General features: G+C 44.4%; 1 protein-coding gene across 1 annotated transcript; it reads left to right on the plus strand.

Moving 5' to 3' along the window:
* The first annotated feature begins 18,661 nt into the window (after positions 1-18,661).
* On the plus strand, positions 18,662-25,005 carry EOMES (eomesodermin). The gene is made up of 6 exons (XM_054481538.1): positions 18,662-19,568; positions 20,636-20,790; positions 21,478-21,599; positions 22,064-22,222; positions 22,309-22,370; positions 23,147-25,005. The coding sequence occupies exons 1-6, from the start codon at positions 18,691-18,693 to the stop codon at positions 23,883-23,885; spliced, it is 2,115 nt and encodes a 704-aa protein (XP_054337513.1). The 5' UTR covers positions 18,662-18,690; the 3' UTR covers positions 23,886-25,005.
* Positions 25,006-27,279: the final 2,274 nt, after the last annotated feature.

Consider the following 27,279-nt stretch of genomic DNA (forward strand, 5'->3'; position numbering starts at 1 on the left):
GGCACGCTTCACCATGCTTAGCTATTTTCTGGGTTTTTTGTTTGTCTGTTTGTTTTGAGATAGGGTCTCTCTATGTTGCCCAGGCTGGTCTTGAACTCCTGGCCTCAAGCAACCCTCCCTCTTCATAATTCCAAAACACTGAGATTACAAGCATGAGCCACTGTGCCTAGCCTCATTCCTCTTCTTGAGAGTCACAAGTTTAATTGTTATGTTCAGCAATTATAACACTAGACCTTTAAAGAACTAGGCATGTAAAATCAATAAGCAACAATCAATCCGTAAGTAACAATTATTTTATTATTTTATTTAACTAAAACATTCACTCTTTCTAGATAACATTTTTAAAGTGGGATTTTTTTCTTTGACATTAAATTATCTTGCTTTTATTGTTGCCTTGGTTGGCTAAGTTTGTATTACCAGTAATGTTTGGAAGTTCTCTAGTAAGAGTGACCATGTTAGAGAACAGAGAACCAACAGGTTCAATACTCCTCAAAGTCATGGGCCTAACCTTATTAACCTTGGTATTCTCAGGGCTAGCACACAGCCTGGCATATAGCAAGTCCTTCACAAATTTGTGTTAAACGAGGGGACCTAGCACTGTTTAAATGGTTAAATCCCAGAAAAATCTCCTAGAATTCAATCTTGATTTCTGGTTTACAGTTTACTTAGTGCCATATGTACAAAGACCTTCCTCTTACGTTGTTTAATGTAATGAACACAGGCAACCAAAGCAGGGACTCAAGACTGACTCACTGAGTAATCCCTGGAAATATATAGCTTTGAGATCCTATTGAATTGGACATTCTAACTGACAGTGAAATCAAGTTTTTTAAACTTACTCATGCTTCCAGCTCAATCAGCTTCCTTGGAACTTCTATTTTTGGTCCTAGTTCTTCTACTTCCTATATCTTACACACACACACAAGCACACATATCCTATTGGTTCTCTTTCTCTGGAAACCCTGAGTACTATAGAAGATAAAAGAAAAATATCACCTGCAAAACTTTTCTGGAAAAATTAGTATAATACCCTAATCTCGGCAAGCAAAAGAGGTTGGAAGTGCAGAGGACAGTACACAGAAAGACTGGCATTGAGATCAGAATTCATATAATTATAAATAATGGCAAATCATGATAGCAATTGGAGTTATGAAATGAGTCTTAAATATTCTTTTTTTTAAGGGAAAACAACGTAATGAAAAGCATAAGAATATAACATTGATGTAATGGACTTGTACCTAAATCTCAAAGACTACTGTCAAAAATTCAAAAGTGAAAGTCAGTGAAGTGCATGAATTTATTTACCCAATCAATTTATATTTATCAAATATCTGCTATGTCTGAGGTTCTTTGCCCAACATTGAGGATACAGCAGTAAATGATACAGACAGTATCGATTCTGTCATGATGCTTACATTCTAGCTGGTTCATGTCTTCACAGTAGAGATTTATACATGCTGTTTTGTTTCTTAGGCTGGAAATTTCTTTAGGCTCATTATATTGTTTAAATCCATTAAAAAATAATTATTAATGAAAGAGCTGGCCGGGCGCGGTGGCTCACGCCTGTAATCCCAGCACTTTGGGAGGCCGAGGCGGGCGGATCATGAGGTCAGGAGACCGAGACCATCCTGGCTAACAGGGTGAAAGCTGGTCTCTATGAAAAATACAAAAAATTAGCCAGGCGCTGTGGCGGGCGCCTATAGTCCCAGCTACTTGGGAGGCTGAGGCAGGAGAATGGCGCAAACCCGGGAGGCGGAGCATGCAGTGTGCCAAGATAGCACCACTGCACTCCAGCCTGGGCGAAAGAGCGAGAATCTGTCTCAAAAAAAAAAAAAAAAAAAAAAGAAAGAGCTGTATTTTCAGAAATACAAATAAAGTACAGAAAGAGAGAATGGGAAACAAAAAATATAGACTATATAACAAAAAAGGCAACAAGAAAGAAGTAAAAACATAAAATAAAATGGCAGAATTAAGACTAAACATAAAACATGACTGACTATATTCTATATTACTATGTAAAATAGATTACTATAATACACAACTTTGGCATACCTCTCTGCTAAAACATTTGACAATCTGATAATCAAATAGAGCAATATAAATGGAAGAAAAAAATTTTTTAATATGCTGAGAGTATTTCCAGGCCCTATTCATTTCACACATGAAGTCTTATGGAAGTGATACTTGTATTTCATTTCATAGAAAATAAAACAAATTTCCCAAATTATTTTTACAAAATTAGCACACAATTGCTATCGAAACCTAACTAAGAAAAAACAGACCGTATAAATAGTGATGTAGGCTGGGTGTGCTGACTGACACCTGTATTCCCAGCACTTTGGGAGGCCGAGGCAGGAGGACCATCTGAGGTCAGGAGTTTGAGACCAGTCTGGCCAACATAGTGAAACCCTGTCTCTACTAAAAATACAGAAAATTAGCCAGGCATGGTGATGTGTGCCTGTGATCCCAGCTACTCAGGAGACCAAGGAAGGAGAATCATTTGAACTCGGGAGGCAGAAGTTGCAGTGAGCCGAGATAGCGCCACTGTACTCCAGCAGAGTGAAACTTAGTCACAATAATAATAATAATAATTCATTTGAACAAATAGATTTTATATTTTTAAAAATGCAACATTATCCACTTTGGGAGGGTGAGGTGGGTGGATCACTTGAGGTGAGGAGTTCAATACCAGCCTGGCCAACATGGTGAAACCCCGTCTCTACTAAAAATACAATAATTAGCCGGGTGTGGTGGCACGTGCCTGTAATCCCAGCTACTCAAGAGGCTGAGGCAGGAGAATCACTTGAGCCCGGGAGGCGGAAGTTGCAGTGAGCCGAAATCACGCCACTGCCCTCTAGCCTGGGTGACAGAGCTAGACTCCGTCTCAAAACAACAACAACAACATTATCTCAGATAAAATAAGAATAAATTGTGAATTCTTTAATTTTGTATATGTCCACAAAATACATACACTACATATATATTTTCAAAGGCATTCACATGTATTTAAAATACATATATTATATATATATATATATATATATATATATATTTTTTTTTTTTTTTGAGACAGAGTCTCGCTCTCTCGCCCAGGCTGAAGTGCAGTGGCATGATCTCGGCTCACTGCAACCTCCACCTCTTGGGTTCAAGTGATTCTCCTGCCTCAGCCTCTTGAGTAGCTGGGATTACAGGCACATGCCACCACAACTGGGTGATTATTGTATTTTTAGTAGAGACGGGGTTTCACCATGTTGGTCAGGCTGGTCTTGAACTCCTGACCTCATGATCTGCCTGCCTCAGCCTCCCAAAGTGCTGGGATTACAGGCATGAGCCACTGCACCTGGCCCAATTACCTATATTTTATAGATGTGTGTGTGTGTGTGTGTGTGTGTGTGTGCACGTATTCAAAATTTACCACCAGGCTAGATGATTTAACACTAGAAGCATTCCCACTAAAGTCAGGTACAAGAGGAGGATATTAGCAGCAGCAGTGCTATAGTATAAATATTTGTATGCTCCCTAAATTTATATATGTTGAAACCTAGTCCACAACATAATGGTGATATTAGGGGTGGAACATTTGGGAGGTAATTAGTTCATGAGGGTGGAGCCGAGATGAAGGTGATTAGTGTTTACAGAAGAGGCCCCAGAGAGCTGTCTTGTTTCTTTCTACCATGTGAGGACAAATGGAGCCTTCCATAGAAGGCACCATTCATAAACCAGAAATCAGACCCTCAGGAGATACTAAGTCTGCTGATCCCTTGACCTTGGACTTCCTAGCCTTCATAACTGTAAGCAATACATTTCCATTGTTTATAGGCTGCCCAATTTATAGTATTTTATTATAGCAGACCAAACAGACTAACATAAGCACTAAGATTTCACATTGATTTTGAGTGATGGTTCAATATTCAAGAATTAAATGAAAAAACTAAGAAAATTATCATACCCTATGGATCATATCTTAGGAAAATGTTCATATCCAAGCAGGTGATGTTATAAAAGAATAATCAAGCGCAAAGCTACTCAAAGTCAAAAGAAAACTCAGATAGGTAGTCATTACCTTTTTTTTTTTCCAGCCATGATCTCACTCTGTCGCCCAAGCTGGAGTACAGTGGCACAACCTTTGCTCCCTTTGCTCACTACAAGCACCTCCTTCCCTTCCGGGTTCAACTGATCCTCCCACCTCAGCCTCTGGAGTAGATGGGACCACAAGTGCACACCACCATGTCTGGCTAATTTTTGTATTTTTAGTAGAGATGGGGTTTCACTATGTTGTCCCGGCTGATCTCCACCTGCCTAGGCTTCCCAAAGCGCTGGGATTACAGGCGTGAGTCACTGCGCCCAACCACAAGATTTTTTTTTTTTTTCATCAATAGCTTTACTATAACAAACAATATACCATTTAAGGCTGGGCAGGGTGGTTCAGGCCTGTAATCCTAGCACTTTGAGAGGCCAAGGTATGAGTATCACTTAAGCCCAGGAGTTCAAGACCAGCTTAGGCAACATAATGAGACCCAGTATCTGCAAAAAACACAAAAATTAGCTGGCCTTGGAGGCCACAAGCCAGTAGTCCCAGTTACTCCAGAAGCTAAGGTGGGAAGATGGTTTGAGCCCAGGAGGTCAAGGCTGCAGTGAGCCAAGATTGCACTGCTGCACTCCAGCCTGGGCAACAAAGCAAGACCTTGTCGAGAGACAGAAAGAAAGGTGCCAAGATTTTTTTTCTAAGTGGCAAGTATTTTGTCCTATGGGGGGAAAACTATATTATAAAGCTAAGATAATTAAAACAGCATGTTGCTGGTAGTGATAAAGACAAACAGTTCAATGGCAGCTAATGGAGTCCAAAATTAAACCAAAGTATGCAGGGAAATGTGGTACATATTTTAAAAGTGTTCAAATTAAGGATAATCAGTAAACGGTATTTGGACAACTGGTTTGATAATTGCTAAAATGTAAAGATGAATTTCTAACTGTTCTTTCCCTCAAAATTAATTTCAAATGTGTCAAATATTTATGATGTGGTTTGAAAGCACTGGAAAAACTCTGAAGGAGAGCAGGATTTTCTATGGCTTCACATAAACCCCAACATGCAGCAGGAAAGATACTTAACTTTCTGTACAGAATAAAATCTCATTAACTAAATCAAAAGACAAATGATAACAGAGAAAATATTTGAAACACTCAACATAGTAGAGATATATATATGATATCCAAAAAGCTCTTACTAAACTTAAATATGACACAGAAATTCATCAACAATTTTAAAAATGCAAAGCAGTATTGACATATTTTCCCTGGCCAGACTGACGAAGACTAGAGGATTAATAATAGTAGCTGGTTTTGGTGAGTATGGAAACATTTTTATTGGGAGTGTAAATTGGTATAATATTTGTGGAAGAGTATCTATTACTGTGTATCAAAATTTGAAACACAAATGTATTTCAATCTAGAGCCATGAATTCTAAGGATTTATTCTAATGAAATAGTAAGGCAAGTATGTAAAGATGTTTGTGCAAGAATGTTCATTGTATGGTGTCACTTATAAATGAAAAAATTGAACTAATATTTGTGTATTTCCATATTACATATGTATATAGCGTATATGTAAATGTAGTACATTATGCAAATGGATATTTATGTAACTCCATGCTCAATCATATCTGGAAAGGTTAGGATGTAGATTCACATCATTTTAGATATTAAGGTAATTATTGCCTCAAAATGTAGGGCAGGCCCAACTATCAGCAGCTCAAAGAAATCCTCAACGATCCATATTCTTTCCCTGTCTTTGATTTGTTTTTTGACCGTTGGGTTCCCCTAAAAAGATTTCCCTCATGGTCCCAAGATGGTGCCAGAGGCAATCACACTACTTGCTTGCTTTTTCTACTTAAGTAGGAATGTGAAGGAGAAAAACTCTCTCCCAAGCATTGACTCTAAGTCTTTCCCTTCTATCTGCGCCAGGAGCATCTGCAAGGAAATGACACATACTGATTGTCAACCTCGCCTTAATGCAGCTGGGATCACTTTTCCCAGAGTCTTATGAGAGGGATGCATGCGTAAATAAAACAGGAATTATTTTAGGAAAAACAAATGGAATGAGGGAGACACGAGGTAGGCACCCATTGGTGCCCTATAACCATCATTGTTCAGAGTGGTTATCACTAAGGGATTGGATTATAGATTGTGTTTTGTTGTCCTTGTTTTTTACTGGTTCTCAATTGCTTTTTTTCTTTTTACAAAGATCATATAACATTATAACATCAGGTGGGAAAGTTTTTCCCTGATTATATTTGTTGTATAGAAATAAATATATTTATAATAATATATTATTTTTATATATAATAATATATTTATTTCTATATATTTTAGGATATATTTACATATAATGTATTTTTATTTTAAAAATCAGTGGAAAATCTAGACTTGAAAATGTGCTGATATCAGTAACTCTACCTTCACATACTAGAAATGTTCAACCTAGGCAATTGCTTTAAAGTCATAAATTTAGAAGATGAAATGTAAGCAAGAGGCTTCCTCTGCATTCTCAATATTCCCTAATCCCTGTCTGCTTTGCCAACATGCTTCTCTACGGGTGCTCAACAATTTGTAGAGGAAGTGTATTTATAAGTATTTAGTGTTGAACAGAAGAACACAGAAAAGTAAGTGTATGCTACAGCATAGCTTCTTTCTATCTCCTTTTCATTTTTGCTGCTTTCTTTAACTTGATATCCCTTTCCTTAATACTCCATAACATTATTACAATTAAATATTAAGAGTATAAGGTACCATCTTCAAATAGCCAAAAATTTTTAAATGTTACTAACGTCCTTAAAAAATATAGTCTGACCTCTGTGTCCCAGCAATCCCACTCCTGTGAGTACAGGCCTGACAGAAAGACGATACAGATATTCACCAAAGGACATGTACAAGAATGTTCATATCAGCCCCATATATAATAACCCAAAAACTAGAAACAATACAAATGTCTTCAACAGCAGAATGGAAAAATTATATATTTACACAATGAAATATGACACAGCAAGGAGATGGAACAAATGCACGTATGCAGTACAACATGAGCAAATCCCAAACACGTTGAGTGAATGAAGCCACGCACAAAGAAGAACACAGTATAAGATTCCATTATATAAAACTCAAAAACAGGGAAAACTAATCAATGGTTACAAAAGTCAAAATGATGGTTACCTCATGGGAAGCAGTGAGCAGAAGGAAGAATGCGAAGCATCTGGAATTTGGGCAATAATGTATTTCTTATCATGGATGCTGGTTATACAAATGTGTTCAATTTGGTAAAACATATCAAGTCGTGAATTTAGAATATTTGTACCTTTTTGTATGTATTGTACTTTAGGTTTATTTTTTAAAGTTTACTTGAAAATTATGGCCTGAAAATATACAGTTGTCATCTCTTTCTTATTTTTAAGAAATAAAATGATAACTGTATATTTTATCATCTCTTTCTTATTTTAATGGATAAGAATACTCTTGACTATATAGTATTGTCTTACCACATGATTCCTTCTACTCCTAAAATATTACAAAACAGATCAAGCAGAGAAGCAGATCCCAACCTACCACTTAATTGAGTTCTCAAACCCTTTCTCTCACTTCTCACCCTGTACCCCTCCTTTCAACACTTCTGAGTCTCAGTTGGCTCATGTGGACAATTTTCTCAGGCTCCTATTGTAATTAAGCCCTCAGTGGGTTTATGCCCTATCTCTGCAACTTGGTAATGGTCTGACTTAAAGTAACTTAGCTTTCAATGTCTCAATTTTCTCACCTATAAATGTTGTTAATAAATAATTGTTCCTACCTCATATCATATCATTGTAAGGACTAAATGAACTAAAAGGTGTAAAGCACTGAGAGTAGTGAGCTCACTGGACAACACTGACTTGCATTAATTCTATGACACATCTTTTAACTTCTTAGAAATCAGATGCATTCTACAAGCAATGGTGTCTTACCACCACTGTTGATCAGGTGGCAGTTCTGACATAGCTGTCACTACTTGTGAATACAGCTTTTATTTTCCATTTTATGTGTGCATGAGTGAAATATGAAAATAATACTTTCTCTAAATAAGCAATTATTGGCCGGGCACAGTGGCTCACACCTGTAATCCCAGCACTTTATGAGGCTGAAGCGGGTGGATAACCTGAGGTCAAGAGTTTGAGACCAGCCTGGCCAACATGGTGAAACTCCGTCTCTACTAAAAATACAAAAAAAAAAAAAATGTACCAGGGCATGTGGCATGCACCTGTAATCTCAGCTACTCAGGAGGCTGAGGCAGGAGAATCACTTGAACCTGAGAGGTGGAGGTTGCAGTGAGCCAAGACCTTGCACGCCAGCTTGGGCAACAGAATGAAACTCAATCTCAAAAAAAAAAAAAATTATTTCAATAAGCACAAAATTAAAATTCTAGGGCACAGCTTTTGTTTTCTTTGTGGTGAACACATCAGTGATGCATATCAATGGATGGCATCTTAGATTTGTTGAAATGTACTCACGTAATACATCACGAAGTTGCTGTTAAAAGCTTTCTAGCATTATTCTATTTTTCATATATTTTTATGCATTATTTAATTTTAAAATTGTGTGTAAAAATCCATCATTTTAAGGTAGATATTTTTTAGTGTTGTTTAAAGCTTTCCTATGGAATTGGGCAATTGAGAGACTTCCCAGGGATGCAGTGAACTGTGACTAGATGCTCTGCATCACATATTTCCTTCTACTTGTCAGATGTCCTCTTTTTGCCTCCCCCACTGCCAATCCCAGAGCATCAGCAGACTCAGAGCTGGTCGCGGGGTGTTCCCACACGCCTTCTCCTGACTGCCACCTCCCTATTGCTGTCTCAGCTCAAATGTCAACTCTCCATGAAGAGCCTCCACCAACCCATAAGTTTGCTGCATATTGGAACCACCTGGGGATCTTTAAGTAATCCTGATGCCTTGTCTCACCACCAGAAATTCTGATTTAATTGTTCCGTGGTGCTACCTGGGCATCAGGATTTTTAAGAACTCTCCAGATTATTCTAATATGCAGCCAAGATTGTGAACCATCGCATTACCCCGTTTGACTGATACCTCGATATTCTGATACTCTCTTATTTGCTGACTTGATGTTGTCCGGATCCAACATCATCCACTTTTGTACCCCAGCACCTCGTGCAATGTCTGACACACATACTAGGTCAACAAGTGTTTTCTAATATTGTGGAATCAACTGAATCTTACAGTGTGACTTCTGAGAAGTGTAAGGAGCTTCAGCATCTTCAAGAGTTGCCACTGGGGCCGAGGAGAATTCAGGAAGTGTTTCAGATGGGGTCGCTCCCTGGACCTTAGGTAACAAGCAATTCCTGGCCCATACCTGCCCAACCCTATTCAGGCCCCAGCTGGCAAGCAGAGCGGGATGTTAATGGGGCTGACTGTTTCCTCTAGGTCTTCCGCTTTGATCTGACCTAAGGCAGCACTGGGACCATCTAGTAGATCGCTCCCTGGCCCAAGAGCTTCTGATCACAGGACAGGGTAAGAGTGCTTGTTTATCTGCTTTTGGGGTGTCAGAGGACAAACAATGAAGGAGTCTCAGTGAAAGGGAAACTCTCACAGCGGGATTCCGCACACGCAGTGCAAGGGGGCGCTGCGTCTTCTGCGGCGCAAATCTTTCGACCCTCTGCTCTGCCGGGGGGTGCGGGATAGCCGGCTGCTGGCCGGGGAAAGGATTGCAGCTTGTGGGCGCAAACAGCTGCAAGGAAAGGCCTCAAAGCATCAATATAATTTTTAAGCTATTTCCTGCCAGTTGTGAGCCCGGGATGTGCCAAGCTAGCAAAAACTCCGACGTCTCCAAGGAACTAACTTAAAGATATATTATAAGTGAAAAAAGCAAGGTGGTGAATAGAGTGTATAAAAGCGTGCAAATGGGTGGGGAACAGATAAAGAGAAATTCAGGTGCGCTTGCATACTTGCTGGTGCAAACGTAACATTATACACAGGAGAAACTAATAGTGCTTGCCTTCACTTCGAGGAATTGGGAGGCGCAAGAGTTGGCAATCTGGTGGCTTTTGGGTTGCTGGATATTTTTTTTTAACTCATGCAAGTACGTTAAGTATATATTGATTTTATATTATATAATATATACTACATATAATGTATTGTTGATACATTCATATATATATATGTAAGTAGTATCAGTTGTTGGAGTCAAGATGTCTAAATTAACCTCTGCCCTGGACAATGACCTAAGGGTACAGAGAAACAGAGAAGACTCGGCGTCAAGGACCAAAAAGGGAGGGTGAGAGGAAATATGTGGGATCCCCTACCCCCGTATCTTTTCCCAGAAGCCAATCTGGAATGGATGTGTATTTGTAGGTGGCGGTGATAAGATAAACTGAGGCGCTCAAATACCTGAGTGCCATCCCGACTGCATTTGGAGATCTAAGCCGCCTAAGGCTGGGGGGTGGGGAGGAAGACAAAGGAGGGGGTGGGATTGCGAAACCATCGCCCTTATCCTTCTCGATGTAGTAAGCGCCAGGAACCCAGCCCCTAAAGGAGCCTTCCCTGACTGCAGCGCCCGACGCCTGGGTTTGAGCCCCTACGTGGACTTTTTTTTTTCTTTTTCCCGCGCTTCGCGGACCAAGGCGTGGGTGTGAGCGATAGTGCATCACGGGGGGAGCATTCGCCACGCGCTCGGATCCCTAAAAGACTCCTCTGAGGTGGAGTTGGCTGTCGTGCTGGCAAGCGCGCAGTCCCAGATAAGAGGGTTTCGGGATTAGGGTGTCCGCAGAGGTCCTGCGCTCAGAGGAGGGAGAGACCAGAGGAGCCTTCTCGCTTCCCAGCCCTTGCTCAATTCGAAGGCTTCAAACGTCTAGGGGGAGGCGAGAAGCGCTCCTAAAGTCCAAAAACCCTAGCTTTAGAGCGCGCCTTCATGCAGGAGGCAGGGGCACCGCGAACCTCAGCGAGGGGTAGGAGAAAAGGAAATTTATCTGGAAGGGGATGAGGGAGATAACTGGCTGTTGCTTCGCCGCGGCTGTCTCTTCGGATCGCCCCTCAGTAAAAGCTCGGGGCCGAGGGATCAGTTTTCTGTTAAAGGTTTCAGAGTTCCAGGCAGAAGGTACCGCCTTCTCCATCTTCTAGGTCCTCCTGGACTTAAGGTTCAGAAGTTGTGTAACCTCAGGCAAGTTATTTTATCTCTCTGAGCCTGGATTTTCTTAACTGTAAAGCGAAGATGCTGAAAGCACCTACCTTCAAGAGGTGGGGGTGAGAGCCTAAATGGGATGATGTATGCCAAGGGCTTGGCCCAGTCCCAGCACTTAGAGAGTGGACAACCCATGTCATGATTATGCCAAGCAAGGATGACCGATTCTACCCCAAAGTTGGGATTTACAACCGAGTCATGGAGCCCGGTTTCCTCCAGAGACTCATTCTGAAGGTCCACCGGCTGTAGATGGGCACTGAATGCCGTTCACTGGCTTGCTCCGAAGACTCACAGGGTCCCCGTTCCATAGCCTACATCTGCCCCCGCAAAGAAAACAACGACCCACCCCTGCCCCCATTCACACGTACTTAATCCCCCCACTAGGAGCCCCGCAGCCCAGACCGCTCGAATTCACATCCCCAGGCTACCATTTTCAGCTGGGTGCTTTGAGCCAGGGTCTTCGCCTCTCTAAGCATCACTTTACTCTTCTGTAAAATGGGATTATAACAGTTTAGGGTGCTTTTTCTTTTGAAAGATTATACAAGTAAAGCAGAGCAAAGTCAGCTGCTGCTTCTTTTCTTATTCTCCTCTTTTGTGGATTTGCAGATAAACTCTGTTCTTGAAAAGTCAGCCCTAAGTGGTGGAAAAATGATCCTAGCTGCTGTTTGTTGCCCGGTAGATACTCCTTTACTACGGCTCCTTCATAATCTGTTGGGGGAGGGAGTTCCAGGGACCGTCCCGGCCCCTGCCGAGTGATTAAGCAGCCCAGGTCGGCCTGGCCTTCGGGGCCTCCTCCGGACTTCCCTCGACAGCCGCTCTCTGCGGTAGATCTTGCTCTGCACTTACTCTGTCCCCTTAATTTGCAGATGCCGCCACTGAGGCCCGCAGGGACCCACAGCGAGTGGATCCAGATGGCCTCTTTTTCTGGACATCCAGTTAAGGGTGCCTTCTCCTGGAGCGAGAACCCTGCGGGAGGCTTCCGACTACTCACTTAACTCCTTCGTGGTCAGGCGTTTAACCAAGTAGGTGGAGAACAAAAGCTGAGCTAAATACCCTATTTTCTTTCTTTGACAAGTAATCGGCCAGAACGGCAAAATCCCAGCGGGTGGCGGGAGATACTGGAGGCCTTGGGAAAAACAGAATGCTAATGGCCGCCTGGAGGGGGCGGAAGGCACAGCCTGGTTAGGGCGCACCAGCCGCCTCGCTTTGAAGTGCACCTCTCCAGCCGAGCTCACCGGGAGGGCACTTGATTTCCCCTTTCGGGGAAATAAAGAAGAGCTGCTAGAGTAACTGGGGACCCTCTTTGGTTCTGACTGACTCACTCCTGCTTCCTACCCCTGGTTCACGTTGCTTTTGACCTGTTTGCTCCTGGCCTCCCCCAACGGACTGGGAATCCCCGGGAGGAAAAAGACTAAGGTTTATTCATCCTCATTTAGCTCCAGTATCTTAGTAAGAACGGTAAAAAGTAAGCTCAGTCTAAGTGTGATGGCGAGTAGTAGGAAAGACTTCCTATGTAGGTGCCAGGTACTGTTATAATTGCTTCATATTAATTATGCTGTTATACAGGTGGGGAAATTGAGGCACACAGAAGTTAAAGAGCTTTCCCAGACTCACAAAGATAGTAAAGGTTACAGCCACAAATGCATACAATTCTGAATACAAGGTTCTGTTTTCTCTTAGAAGTCTGAAAAGGGAGACCTTTAAGGAATGACTGCGACAGTTTTCTATCCTGTTGTCTGTCCTTCCTTTCTCCTTCCCTCTCACTGTTTCTTACTTGGTTATGTCATGGGCTTACTTATTTTTGCCCCCAACCCAAACTTCCTCTCCCTACTTTTCTCACATAGTGTCTGGATTGGGGAATTCCAGCTACCCATGTCATATTGAAGCCTTGGTCAACAGGATTTGGGTTCTGCCCACCTGTTGTGTAGACATCTTGCTGCACCTGTATCATAGGTGTGCCTTCTGTTGAAACGTTAATTTTCATAGACTCTGTCAACTCTGTTAGTAATGTACAATTGATTTACATTCAGGTTAACATTTCTCCTTGGTGACATGGTGTTTGCTTCCCTTAGCAGCTGTACTACAACTCCAGCACTAACTTCTTTTTTTCTGTTTTGCTATGGAAGAAGCTTAGCATGGACATAAAAAGGCCATGCAACAATGTAAGAACATTGAGATAGAAAAGGTCTTAAAAATGATATATTTTAAAGTCTGAAAAGATGAAAATGTCATGTCTATTAATTTAGAAAGATCTTTGTTTTCTTTTTCTCTTAGGAAAAAAATTTACTTTAGTCCTTGTGGTTATAAAGCCTAAGACCTGACACTGTCCCTGACCTCTGTTAGCTGTTCCAGCACACCGGTTTAGTAAATCTTTTCATTTAATTGATAAGCACCTACTGTGCTCCAGGATTTTCAGGGTAGAAAAATGAGCAAAATAGATGAAGCCCCGCATAACTTTCATATATAGCATAGCAACAATTAGCCAAACGTTCCCAAAATACACTTTCTTGAGAGTGTTTTACTTTCTTTGCCTAATGTGGCTTCTCTTGATATTATATATTCCCATATACATGATGAGGAAGAAGAAAAAGATGATGATGATGATGATGATAAAACAGCAGCTAAATACAGAAATTCATTAGCAGTTTAAAAAATACTTTCATAATAAAAGTTAAGTCATGATTTTGTGCTATTGCCAAAGACTCTTGATTCAATCTTTAGGAAAAGATAATTTATCTCTTGTAATAAGCAACTATTAGTGTGTTTATTTATTAACTTCCATTTCAGGATTCCTTCACCTCCTCATATTTTAACAGTGAACCACAAAGTGCATTAGCAATGTAGATATATAGACTTAGAGCAAAGATAATAGTTTAAATTGGTCATTTTTGTTGAAAAAAATACCATGGGTTTAATATAACACTTCACGTCATACATTTGCAGCTCTGGTTTGGGGTTTTTTTGTTTCGTTTTGTTTTTGTTTTTTTTATAAAGCAAGTGGTCAGTGTATTTCAGTGTCATGGTGAAATATAAATTCTAAAAATTCTTATAAAAGTGAAACTTTTGGTAGGAGTATCTTGCTCTTGTCAGCAGAATCAACACTGCTTGTCTTTGCCAAGATGTTTTATCTTATGGGACATTTTCTTAAAAAAAAAAAAATGAAACATCAACAACCTAACGGTGATTAAAGTTCCCTCCCTCTTTGGAAAGCACAGCAGAGGTGGCAGATCTGGCCATCAGAGAACAAAGGGCCAAAGAGTGAACCTGAGATGGTGAAATAAAATGTAACATCAACAAAGAAAGGGCCATAGATAAATAGTAAAAGGACCAACTCACCACAAAAAACCCATTGACGCTTTCCCAGAGTCCAGGCGAAGCGCTGGTGACCGGTTAATGTTGGAATGTTTTCCTAGGGTTAAAAGGAGAACCGGCAGCAAGTCTGCTCAGAATTTACAAAGTGTTTGAATAACATGGACAGTGTTTTGATAACACGTTTTTAGTGGGGGTGAAAATAATAGTATTTATTGGGACATTTATATGGGCCCCCTTGGTTGTGGGGGGTGGGTGGCACATGGGGAGAGGTAAACCATATATCATTGCACTCATCTATAACTCACCTCTGTAACATATCCATATGTGTGTAAATGTATTTCATGTATAATAGTCCTGTTCCAACCAAATGCTTCTCAGTTTTGCTTTTAAAAGATCAATGCATGGATAGTGGTTACCTTTAAGGCAGAGAAAGAGATAAAGAGGTCATCTGGTCAAGTTGGCAATAACTTTGACCAAGACAGTGATATGAAGTTGGTATTATTCCTCAGAACAATAGAGCATGAGATCTTTAATATGTTCACACACAGACTTGGCCTTGGCTTCCTGGTAGCCTTTAGAGATTCCTGCTTGCTCCATCTCAGGCTGAAAGGTACAAGATTTGAGTTAATCCAGCAGGTATTTGGGTCTGGGGTTTCAAGGGGTTTCCATGTTTCCTCCCCAGTGTTGATATTTTTGTTCAATGTATTCCAATACACTGTCAGTTGAGCCACATAAAACCAGGCACCTTTCAATAAATGTCTCATTTGGATTTCATGAAGCTTGGGGTGTAATTGAAATCAAACAGCAAACAGGCTGGAAGGCTCTGTTATTTGCCCACCCAATCTAAGGAGGGTGCTGCCTGACATGTTCACTTAAGCCACTGCTTTGGCTTTCTTTTCTATTCCTACTTCTGGAAAGGAGTGCCTGGATTTTAAAGTGTGACTGGGACACGTGAAAATACTTTTTATGTCTCTTCCCCTGGCTATAATATTGAGCCAGCAAAAAGAAAGCCCATTTCAAGCAGGAAATCACAGACTTGCTCATCTATAACTCTCCAGGCATTCTAGACTAGTGTATTCTAAATGTAATAATAATAATGTGATTAGCTAATTAACACAGAGGAACCATTAAATGAGACTATTTTATCTTCAGCCAGAAAAAAAGATCTGTAGCTGAAACAGTGCTTTTCATTATTTTAAAGAGAATTTGTAACATATAATTACAAATGTAATGTAATACAATATGTAATATAATATTATGTACGTATTTTCCATGTTCCAAAAATCCGGGGTCCTAGAGTAGTTTTATAGAAACTGAATTTTTATTCTCTTTGAATTTGTCTTTGCTTCTCCATATGTAAAATGCGTTGAAGTTTGGGGAAAATAATAGATTTATTGGGGAAGTGGGTAGATATGAACCAAAATTTCCTGTCCCCAAGAATCAATACAAATTCTAATTATACACATCGTGTATATATTTAATAATTAGGTGGTGCTCATACTGAACTCATGCGCTTTCAAAAGCTTGCTCTGGGGCTGGAATAAAATCAACGCTTTCTGATGTGGCTCGGGGGACAGCTGGCCCGCGTTATTCGCGCCAGAGTGGGTCGGAACGATGCCTGTTGCCTGCGATGGCACTTTGCCACGCGAAGCGCTTCCCTGGCTGCGTCAAAAGCATTTTGAAGGGACGCCGAGGCCCGCTTCTTGCTTTGTTAAAGCGCAAAACTGTCATGCACCTTTGGCCACCCTGGCTCCAAATAACGTGAGATTAGGTCTCACATTAGGGAGATTTCTCATCCCTACTTTTCCCTTAGACATCTTGCAACTCAGGTCAAGGATAATGTGGAGAATCCCACGAATAGTAATCAGGACCCGCTAGCCCAGGGATAGATACGTCGTCAAAGCCGCCCAAGCGGCGCGGCCCCTTTCTTTCCTTGAGCTCGCGTACCCCTCACGGGATCTCCACGTTGACAATCATGAAGTCTTCACAGAGCTACTTGAACAATCAATGTTCGAGACTTCCTTGGGTCAAAATAACACTAAAGCAGGGGAGGAAGGCATGGACAGTGTAGTGATCAAAACAGCCGTGCCAAACACTAACTATACTGATGACACGAAACGCAGGAAGCGCAGGGCAGAACGCGCTCAGTACCAGCTTTCTGGCAATCTGCTCCTGGCCACTCTGGCCCAGGACCTACAAGGCCACCGCCCCAGCCCACTAGTCTCAACTTGCCCCCTCCCCTGTGGCTGTGCCTTGACCCTGAAAATCTTCGCGCACTCCTGGGTTTCACCACCACACACACGCAAGCGCGAGAGCGCGCGAACACACACATAGAAAAAAAAAAAAAAAAAAAAAACCGCGATAAATGCCCTGGAGAGTCCAAGTGCATTAAGGACCTCGTTCTCGGAGACCCCAGACATGCGGATGTTGGTGCTGCTGTGGTTGGAAAACTGGGTTGGAAAGCTTCGCACTGTTCTACACTTGCGTGTGCGCGCTCAGCAGTCCTCTGGCCACCTCATCTGTTGTGGGCGAAGAGTTTCCGTGTGATCGCGTTCGGTTGGGGAAGCAGAGTCCCGACATCTCAGCCGGAAAATGCGTTCCCGGAGCGATTACTGGCGGCGTCTGTAATTGCTTATTAACTGCGAATATTCAGGCTTCTCCTTATCCGCAACGAAACGTGCCCCCGCTTCTGTAATAATGAAACAATAAAATATGACGGCCCCGCTCTTGAATCTATCTGAGGAAACGCAGCGAAGAAACAAGCAGCTGGAGTTTAATTCAATATCAAACTGATTATTTCACTAATTATTCTACCTCCTGTATTAGCCGCAGAGCAGAGGCGCAGGGAATCCTAACTGCGGGGCTGCTGGGGAACCTTTGTTTCTTGGTGTCAGGCCTAACTGAAGATGGTGGTGAAGGGACGGAATCCGGGATCAGGAAAACTGAGCAGAGTGGATTTTAAATTGTGGGGAATAAAAGTGATTGTCTCCCCGAAAGCAGGTGTGTTGGCGTGAGTATGAAGTGGGTGTTAGCTCGCTTAGTTTCACTCTTGTCCTGTCCCCAGTACCCTACCCTCTCCAACCTTCTGATTTAGAAGCTGAGAGCTTAGGTCCTCGAGGATGGCAATGTGCTCTGGCCGTCCCCAGAATCCCAAAAGCTTAGCGCGAGTTTCCTCTTTACAAACCTTTCCCACTGGGTAAAATGATGGGAATAAACAAAAAGTGGTTCCTGTGCGTTGAAGGCCAGGGAGTTTGCCTTCGACAAGAGGAAGGTGTGCTTTGAAGTTACAGCTTCCGACGAGGAAAGAGACTTCCTTGGGCCTGTCCCCAACTCGCCCCAGTTTCCCCAGCCTCCGGGACGGGCGCTTCCCTGCAAGCTATCAGCTTGAAGAGTCTTTCTCTCTCTGGCCTCTAAAATCTGCTCCAGCCATCTCATTCCTCCAGCGGAGGGCTGAGATGACTAATGTGCCAAGGGTGGACACCGCTACGGAGACCCCAAACTTTGTCCCCCTAAATTCCGGCGAAATTACAGACACCAGGATTGATTATCACAGCGGGACGCAGTCTCAAAAAAAAAAAAAAATCAGGCTAAAGGAAAAGAAAGTCGCAGGCGACTTGATCCAATTAGTAAATGCCTAATTGAATTAGTGTCACCTCCATCAGCCAATAGGAGGGTCCCCGGGCTGTGAGGCCGGGAAGCCCCTCCCTGGCCGCAAATATATAAAGCAGCTAGTGACAGCCCATAAGTTTCCAAGTGGTCAACTTGACCGATGCTTTGGCAATCGAAAAAGGGCAGAAAGGCGCGGGCTAGTGGGTGGATGGGGACAAAGATCTAAGTCCCCTTCTTCCAGCGTGTGAGCCTGGGAGGAGGGTGGGGGTCCTGAGGAGCAAGAGGTACGAGGAAGGAAAAGGAGAGGGCTTCTGGGTTAGTTTTCACCTCCTGCTTTCCAACTCACGGCGCTTTCCTTCCGGAAAGGACGCTGGATTCAGGGCGCGCCAGTACGCGCTGTAGCGGCCCGCGAGTCGGCAGGTGGGTAGCCCCGGCGCGGGAGGAAGGGGAAGTTACCTTCCCCTCGGAAGAGGGCGCTGGCTCCCCCATCCTGCCTTTATAATAAGGCCAAGGGAGGAGAGGAAGCAGCCAGCTGCCGTCTGCGCTTTGCAAAGCATGCAGTTAGGGGAGCAGCTCTTGGTGAGCTCAGTGAACCTGCCTGGCGCGCACTTCTACCCGCTGGAGAGTGCGCGAGGCGGCAGCGGCGGGAGCGCTGGCCACCTCCCCGGCGCGGCCCCCTCTCCTCAGAAGTTGGACTTAGACAAAGCGTCCAAGAAGTTTTCCGGCAGTCTCTCCTGCGAGGCGGTGAGCGGGGAGCCCGCAGCCGCCAGCGCAGGGGCCCCCGCGGCCATGCTTAGTGACACCGACGCCGGGGACGCATTTGCCAGCGCTGCGGCAGTGGTCAAGCCGGGGCCCCCGGACGGCCGCAAGGGCTCCCCCTGCGGGGAGGAGGAGCTGCCCTCCGCCGCTGCTGCCGCCGCCGCCGCCGCCGCGGCTGCGGCCGCTGCGCGCTACTCCATGGACAGCCTGAGCTCCGAGCGGTACTACCTCCAGTCCCCCGGTCCTCAGGGGTCGGAGCTGGCTGCGCCCTGCTCACTCTTCCCGTACCAGGCGGCGGCTGGGGCGCCCCACGGACCTGTGTACCCGGCTCCTAACGGGGCGCGCTACCCCTACGGCTCCATGCTGCCCCCCGGCGGCTTCCCCGCGGCTGTGTGCCCACCCGGGAGGGCTCAGTTCGGCCCAGGAGCCGGTGCGGGCAGTGGCGCGGGCGGTAGCAGCGGCGGGGGCGGCGGCCCGGGCAGCTATCAGTACAGCCAGGGGGCTCCGCTCTACGGGCCGTACCCTGGAGCCGCAGCGGCGGGATCTTGCGGAGGACTGGGGGGCCTGGGGGTTCCAGGTTCTGGCTTCCGTGCCCACGTCTACCTGTGCAACCGGCCTCTGTGGCTCAAATTCCACCGCCACCAAACTGAGATGATCATTACGAAACAGGGCAGGTGAGCGCAGCGTGGAGGGGCCCCTGGGTTCGGGGATAAAGGGTGAACGTGTGGTCCTAGGGAAGGTCCGGGATGAGGGAGCTGAACCCAGTCGTTCCGCGCGGTGCTTAGAGTGTTTCACCGCGCGCAATAAATCTCCGTAGACACCGCATCTCCAATGCGGTGTCCCTCTGTGTCAGTGCCCCGGCGGCTCTTGCAGGGTGCCAGTGTTACGGCTGTACACCGCTTTTCCCTCCCATCATCCTCACCTGAACAGACCCGGAGGAGGCGGAAATGGAAATTAGGGCATGTCCACAAGCTGGATTCGTTAGATCCTCCTGCTCGGCGGTATGCTGGTGCATGCCTGCGTGCCGGCAAGGAGCCACGGGTAGGGAAGGCTCAAGAGCTGGCCACCTGAGCGCAGTAGATGGGCTCCCGCAGTTTTAGGCGCCAGGGTCTCCACGGGGCGTCTCCGCGAGGTGGGCGTGAAGGCTAGAGCGCCGGCCTCGGAAGCTTGGTCCGAGTAGGTGGTTAGATCTGCCCTGGAGCCAGACCTGGCTCGGGTTCGGTGCGCGAGAAAGTTCTGATATACATCCAACTGCTAACACTGGCTACTTCTGGGGAAAGGGAAGGGGGCGCGCTGAGAGAGGGGTACTCAAAGGGGACTTTTAGCCTAAAGTTTTCATATATATTTTTGACAAGAATAACCTAATATTGTTCTCTGGTACTTTTCAAAATGGTGCATTTAAAAATTAGTAGTTTTTAACAATCTAGGAGAAAAATTTTAATGAGCGTCTGAAAGGGCCGAGAATATGAGCCTTTGGAAGCATGCGAATTTGGGATATACCGATGTTGGGGCAAGCTTTTTTTTTTGTTTGTTTTTGAAAAGACGAAAGGTTCCAAGAGTTGCCAACTCAAAAATATTTTACATAGTTTCAGACCACTTGATCTACCAGCATTCTGTTCATTGCAAACTTTTAAATGTGCTCCGACCCTATCCCAGGTGTCTGGGGAACCCGCTGGGGCCTGGGCCCGTTCTAGGACATCCCAATTTAAATCGGTTTTTCTGTTTCTATTCCCTTGCACAGGCGCATGTTTCCTTTCTTGAGCTTCAACATAAACGGACTCAATCCCACTGCCCACTACAATGTGTTCGTAGAGGTGGTGCTGGCGGACCCCAACCACTGGCGCTTCCAAGGGGGCAAATGGGTGACCTGTGGCAAAGCCGACAATAACATGCAGGGTGAGCAGAGAAGAGGCTCGGGCCGGGGAGGAACGGGCGGGAAGAAATCGGAACCCTCGACTCAGACAACTCACATTTAAATGTAGCACTTTTTTTTCCCTTCCATTCTGAGGCCTAGAGGTGTTAGTATGAGTTTCTTTGAGGTGCTTGTTTGACGCAGAGGAGAATTTGCTAAGTCAGATTTCTTGTCTGCCAATATATAGATATTTAGAACCTTTAACTAAGACATCACCCCACCCCCCAATCCCTACGTTTAACAAATTCGTAGTCATAAGCTCTCCAGATGGGAAGGGCTCCTGGGATTCTAGTGTTCACTTGAGAAAGCCCAGCCAAAGTTTGGTTCACCCGTAAATATCCAACTGTCTTCCATTGGATGTTGCCCTTACAGCTTTAGAAGGCCCCAAATTGACCTTCAAGAGTCATCTCCTGTTAGCTCCGTTTCTAAATTCTGAAATGCCATTCAGGGGAGTTCCTAGTGCAAGGAAGGTTGGAAGCACAGGGGCCTGGGAGGGATATCGATGTAGTCCTGCTGGTCTCCACTGGCCTCTTTAAGCAACTTTTGCTGGGAGACCAGCTGTAAGTCTAGCTCTTATATCTTGCCCATAGCTAAGAGACATCCCTCCGCTTTCCCCATTTGTAAACAGCCCTATATGCTTGGGTTTTGTGTTTTGTTTCATTTTCTCTTAGGCAACAAAATGTATGTTCACCCAGAGTCTCCTAATACTGGTTCCCACTGGATGAGACAGGAGATTTCATTCGGGAAATTAAAACTCACCAATAACAAAGGCGCAAATAACAACAACACCCAGGTAGAGTGACAGAGCAGGAGGGGGGTATCTTCTGTCTGTGACTATAAGTCTTTTTTCTAATAAGAGTCCCTACTCTTTTCACTGTATTTATAATATTTGCATTTGTGACCTGTTTGCTCGCCTATTTCTAACCTTTTTTGTTCTTTTGACCTTTCTCATCTTCACTTTCTTATTGGATTTCAATAACAGTGAGTTGACTATTAAGAACAGAAATACCGAAGTATTTTGGGAATTTAGGAAACCAAGAGGAAAGCATATCTATCAAAACCACATACCCAGCTATGTTTTAAATTTCAAAAAAAGGGGGGGCAATAATGAGACCTTTAAAATTGCAATAAACAAAGCTGTTAGTGAGGAGCATTTAGAAGTCCCATACCAAAATACATAATTTGTCAAAATCTAATTTTGTTGAACCACTAAGAGACTTTTTAGATTTAGCAATTTTTTTTCTGTACTCTTTCCAGATGATAGTCTTACAATCCTTACACAAATACCAACCCCGACTGCATATTGTTGAAGTTACAGAGGATGGCGTAGAGGACTTGAATGAGCCCTCAAAGACCCAGACCTTTACCTTCTCAGAAACGCAATTCATTGCAGTGACTGCCTACCAAAACACCGACGTGAGTGTCCCAGACATCTTAAGAATCTCTAAAGCTAAGGTCCAGCATGATAAAGCACTCAATGACTGTTTTTCTCCCCTATCTAGATTACTCAACTAAAGATTGATCATAACCCCTTTGCAAAAGGCTTCAGAGACAACTATGATTCGTAAGTGCAGCTTTTATCCACACTTGCATGATCATCTCTGAACAGGACATACATCAACAGGCACTTTGCTGATAATGTATTTTAGGAAGAGCTTTTACCTTTGGGATTTTTACATATTTTTATTTTTCCAAAATTTTTTCCTTTACTAATCTTGCTTTAGATTTTTCTCAGAAAGGTTGTGTTCATTTCTGAAGAAATGTTAAGGACTTAAAAATGAAGAATTTTTTTTAGCATTTGAGTGAAGAATTGAAATTTTAAGAATCTGCATTTTTATACCTTTCTTTTCATTTGATCCATTTTTTTTATCCTCCCAAGAGCAGATATTATTACTCTCCCCCACCCCCACTTTTTTTTTAACATAAGAAAAAACTGAAACTAAGAGGATGTAATTTCACAACACGAAACAGCAAGGCCCTGCTCTTTTTAAAATCTGGGTTTTCTACCGCCACAGCCAGTGTTTTTTCCATCACTCTGACAAAGGAGGTTTGATCTGAGTTTTTCATGTTCTAGGACTAGTAAAGGTAGATTTTCTATAGTTTAAATACTTGATGCCTAGGAGGAAACTTTTTCTTACATGGTGGGAAATTTTTCCCAATAAGCCAAGAGTCCAGCTAAAATAGGCCAGTGCATCTCCTGCCTCTGTTCTTTCAGCCCAACAGACCAGCACTTTCAGTACAGATAACCAACACAAGCCTTTTTCATTTCTGGGAGGTGGTTTGTTTGGGGACAACATTGGGGTTTTTTTTTTTTTTTAAGTGTTTCTCTTTATATTGTAGCATGTACACCGCTTCAGAAAATGACAGGTTAACTCCATCTCCCACGGATTCTCCTAGATCCCATCAGATTGTCCCTGGAGGTCGGTACGGCGTTCAATCCTTCTTTCCGGAGCCCTTTGTCAACACTTTACCTCAAGCCCGCTATTATAATGGCGAGAGAACCGTGCCACAGACCAACGGCCTCCTTTCACCCCAACAGAGTGAAGAGGTGGCCAACCCTCCCCAGCGGTGGCTTGTCACGCCTGTCCAGCAACCTGGGACCAACAAACTAGACATCAGTTCCTATGAATCTGAATATACTTCTAGCACATTGCTCCCATATGGCATTAAATCCTTGCCCCTTCAGACATCCCATGCCCTGGGGTATTACCCCGACCCAACCTTTCCTGCAATGGCAGGGTGGGGAGGTCGAGGTTCTTACCAGAGAAAGATGGCAGCTGGACTACCATGGACCTCCAGAACAAGCCCCACTGTGTTCTCTGAAGATCAGCTCTCCAAGGAGAAAGTGAAAGAGGAAATTGGCTCTTCTTGGATAGAGACACCCCCTTCCATCAAATCTCTAGATTCCAATGATTCAGGAGTATACACCAGTGCTTGTAAGCGAAGGCGGCTGTCTCCTAGCAACTCCAGTAATGAAAATTCACCCTCCATAAAGTGTGAGGACATTAATGCTGAAGAGTATAGTAAAGACACCTCAAAAGGCATGGGAGGGTATTATGCTTTTTACACAACTCCCTAAAGAGTTATTTTAACCTCAAAAATTAGCTAACTTTTTGCAGATGGACTTGGTGGTGTTTTTTGTTGTCTTCTTTGCCTAGGTTGCCAAAAAGATGTCTGCCTTCCACCTTGATGCATCCTGTTTTGTGCAATTCTCTAAAAGAAGGTGCCAAAGCTTTTTGATTGCTGCAGGTAACTGAAACAAACCTAGCGTTTTTAAAAAATAAGATTAATGGAAGACTTTAAGGTATTTTAAAATTCGAAGGGTATCCAAGGTTCTGTATTTATTTATTGGAGAGACACTAACCATTCAAAGAAGCAGGCTGTGAACATTGAGTGCCCAGTGCTATCAAATGAGTTAAAACCTTTGATTCTCATTTCTATTTGTAAATTCTTAAGCAAATAGAAGCCAAGTGTTAAGGTGTTTTGCTTCTGAAAGAGGGCTGGGCCTTCAGCTTCAGAAGGAGATGTTTTACTGTTACATTCTGCCAGGGGCAAAAGATATTAGGTCCAGGAGTCAAGAAAAGCTTTTGTGAAAGTGATAGTTTCACCTGACTTTGATTCCTTAACCCCCGGCTTTTGGAACAAGCCATGTTTGCCCTAGTCCAGGATTGCCTCACTTGAGACTTGCTAGGCCTCTGCTGTGTGCTGGGGTGGCCAGTAGGACTCAGGAGAGAGCAAGGGAAGGAGTCACCAAAAAAAAAAAAAAAAAAAAAAAAAAAGAATTTAAAAGTGTACAGTTGTGTGTTTAGATACACTATAGAATAATGTGGTATATATTGTACAAATAGTCTACATAGGTGTCTGGGATAATGTAAAACTGGTGCTTTGGCTTTGTAAAGAATTTGCAAATCACTTAACAGCTGCAGGGGCAAGAGGAGAGTTTCATCATCCCCATGATATTTGGGAATATTCCATTTACTTCTTAGATAGTTAAGAATGTATTCAGCTACTCTTTACTAACTTGAACCGTGTTTAAGGAAAACTCCTATTTCATCCTCTTCTTGCGCCATCCCCTCTCCCTAACTTGGTAATGTGAAGAAACTAAAACCTGATACCACAGCTCCTATAGGCTTTTTAGAGGTCTTGGATTTTTATGTACAGTCTTAGTCATTTTTAATAAATGTGGTTCAATAAGGGAACGGACATAGCTCTGTCTTCTGTGCTGTTGGGGTTTTCATCTTTGCTTTAAAGATCTCATTTTGCTTCCTCCTCTATCGTTTTCAGCTTTAACAGTGCCTCACCCACCCCCTACCTCCACGGAAGGCTCTAGAATCTCTAACTGGATACTGTAGTCATGCAGGGGTGGGGATGTTTTGTTTATCTTCTTTTTTCCTTGAAGTGGAATGGGGCTATTTCCTTACCCCACTGGGAAGTCTGGACAATGGGTGTTGGCGGGGCGGGGCAGGGGAGGGGGGCGGAGGGGCGGGGGAGGGAGGCTTGCTGCCGATTGCCCACATCAGACTTAACCAAGCCTCGAAAACCTCCGCTTCTGGTTCTTGGAGACCAGGCTCTGTCAGGGCACCTGGCCACTAAGTTCTCTGGGCTTTTTTCTAGGCTTACTTGGGGCCACCCATCCTTAGGCCCACGTAGACTCCCTGGGAACCCCCGTGGCCCTTTGAGCGCCCACCAGTTCAGGGTCCCTGGGGCGCGGAGGCGCGGGGGGCTACACACAGCTCAGCTTCTGCGCCCACCTGCGGCTTTCTTCTGAACCGAGACACTGCGCACCCGCCGACGCCGGCCGCCGGCCGCCAGCCTCGGTAGCTGCAGTCAAACTCTGCCCGGACCTGGTCTGAGGCGCAGGCTAGGGACGGGCGTGGCACTTACAAAGGAGGATTCCAGTCGTTCCGTGCACTGCCGCTCTGCAAACAGTGACCTTGGAGCAGTTCACCTTGCGCTTAGTTCCGTTTATTTGGCCCACGCTCCACGGGAAGACGAAGGACAGCCCATCCCCTGGCTGAACACTGGGCGGTCCAAAGAGTGGGGTGGAGGGTCCCCTTTGTCCCCCTAGTCAGACGTCCCGCCAGGCTTATCTGCAGACGGCTTCGGGCCCAGATTGCAAACCTTTCCAGCCCCCTCCTGGACCCTCCCGGGGTAAAGGTCTGGCTGGGAGGGTCATTCTGCTAACTGTGTAGTGCGGAAATGCAGCTGCTAAGAGGATTAGCTGCTGGGAGGCGAGCAATCAGCCGGGACCTCCTCCCCTTCTGCGCCCAATTAAGGCCGCCAGGACCTTGTACCTCGACTGTCCTGTCTCCCTTCCCCTCCGTCCCTCTGGGGCCCGAGTTCTTCCCGCGCCACCCGTGACCTTGGGGGCTCGAACTCCTGCTCCGCGTTTCCGAACGGCCTGCTCAAAACACTTTGGCAAAGGCGCCCCGAACTTTACCGGGGAGCCAGGGACAAAAGCGTTGAAGATGTGCTTTTTAATATATATGTATTGTGGATGACTGATTTAGATTCCGGAAGGGAGACTCATAGCCCGCCTATCCTGGTCAGCGCCTTCCCCACACCCCCAACAGCCCCCTTACATCTGCATCCAACCACCGAATATTGGGAGATGCGATGGAATTTCGAAAACAGTGCTCTCCTATTTCTGCCCTCTAGAAAGCCCCAAAGTGATAATCACTGCCGGGATAAAGCAGATTCTGGCCCTAGTCTATTTCGGGTCCTGTATATTTTTGCATCGTACAGTAAAAAGAACCTGGTACTTGTGAAAAGTCCCTCACAGTGTTTAATAGAAACGTAAGTGGCTGAGTGGCCCCAATTAACACCTTGTGATAAGGCATTCCTAAGATGGAGTGTCAGACACCAAATTGTGAAGAGATGTATCTAATTAATCCTCCTAGGATGACACCGATAAACAAGCCTCTATTTAAATAAAGATCAAGGGCTCGGCGCCCGGTTTGTTTACATTCTCCGCCAGGGTCCCCTCGTATGCACCGGTGCAGGCGGTGTTCCCTGCCCTGGGAGGAGATACTGGCTCGGGGGTCTGCTGGCTTGTCCTGGTTCACATCTCCGTTCTTGCCCCAAACAAACAAAAAACTACAATAAAATCAATAAATTACAAAGAAACAGGAAAAAGCAATGCAAAGAGGACCTGACTCGGAGTTGGAAATACTGTTATCTGCCGTTTTCCACTGGTGTTCTTTCCATCGCCAAACACTTTTTGGTTGTTGGTTTGCGAGGGAAAAAAGGAAGAAGGGGGGAAAGCAGCCCACATGTAGCCTCTAGAATTCTTTTCTGCTCTGGAGAGAATTCGGAGCAGGACCTTCCTCCGGTCCCCACCCCGCCCCGGCACGAGTTCGCTCTGGGTGGTTCCAGAATTCCTCCTCCTGGGTGTAGAAGCTGAGAATTGTCGGGATGTAGAGTAGCTATCCTGGGGGTGGAGTGGGGAGCCGCAGACGTCTGGAAGGGAAACT

The sequence above is a fragment of the Pongo pygmaeus genome, chromosome 2 (genome assembly GCF_028885625.2).
Source record: "Pongo pygmaeus isolate AG05252 chromosome 2, NHGRI_mPonPyg2-v2.0_pri, whole genome shotgun sequence".
Taxonomy (NCBI): domain Eukaryota; kingdom Metazoa; phylum Chordata; class Mammalia; order Primates; family Hominidae; genus Pongo; species Pongo pygmaeus.

Bases quoted from the DNA above. Each gene is read 5' to 3' on its own strand.
- EOMES (XM_054481538.1), top strand. From the start codon at position 18,691: ATGCAGTTAGGGGAGCAGCTCTTGGTGAGCTCAGTGAACCTGCCTGGC. The intron at 20,791-21,477 runs GTGAGCAGAGAA...ATTTTCTCTTAG, and splicing joins AGCCGACAATAACATGCAGG to GCAACAAAATGTATGTTCAC. The intron at 22,371-23,146 runs GTAAGTGCAGCT...TTTATATTGTAG, and splicing joins TTCAGAGACAACTATGATTC to CATGTACACCGCTTCAGAAA.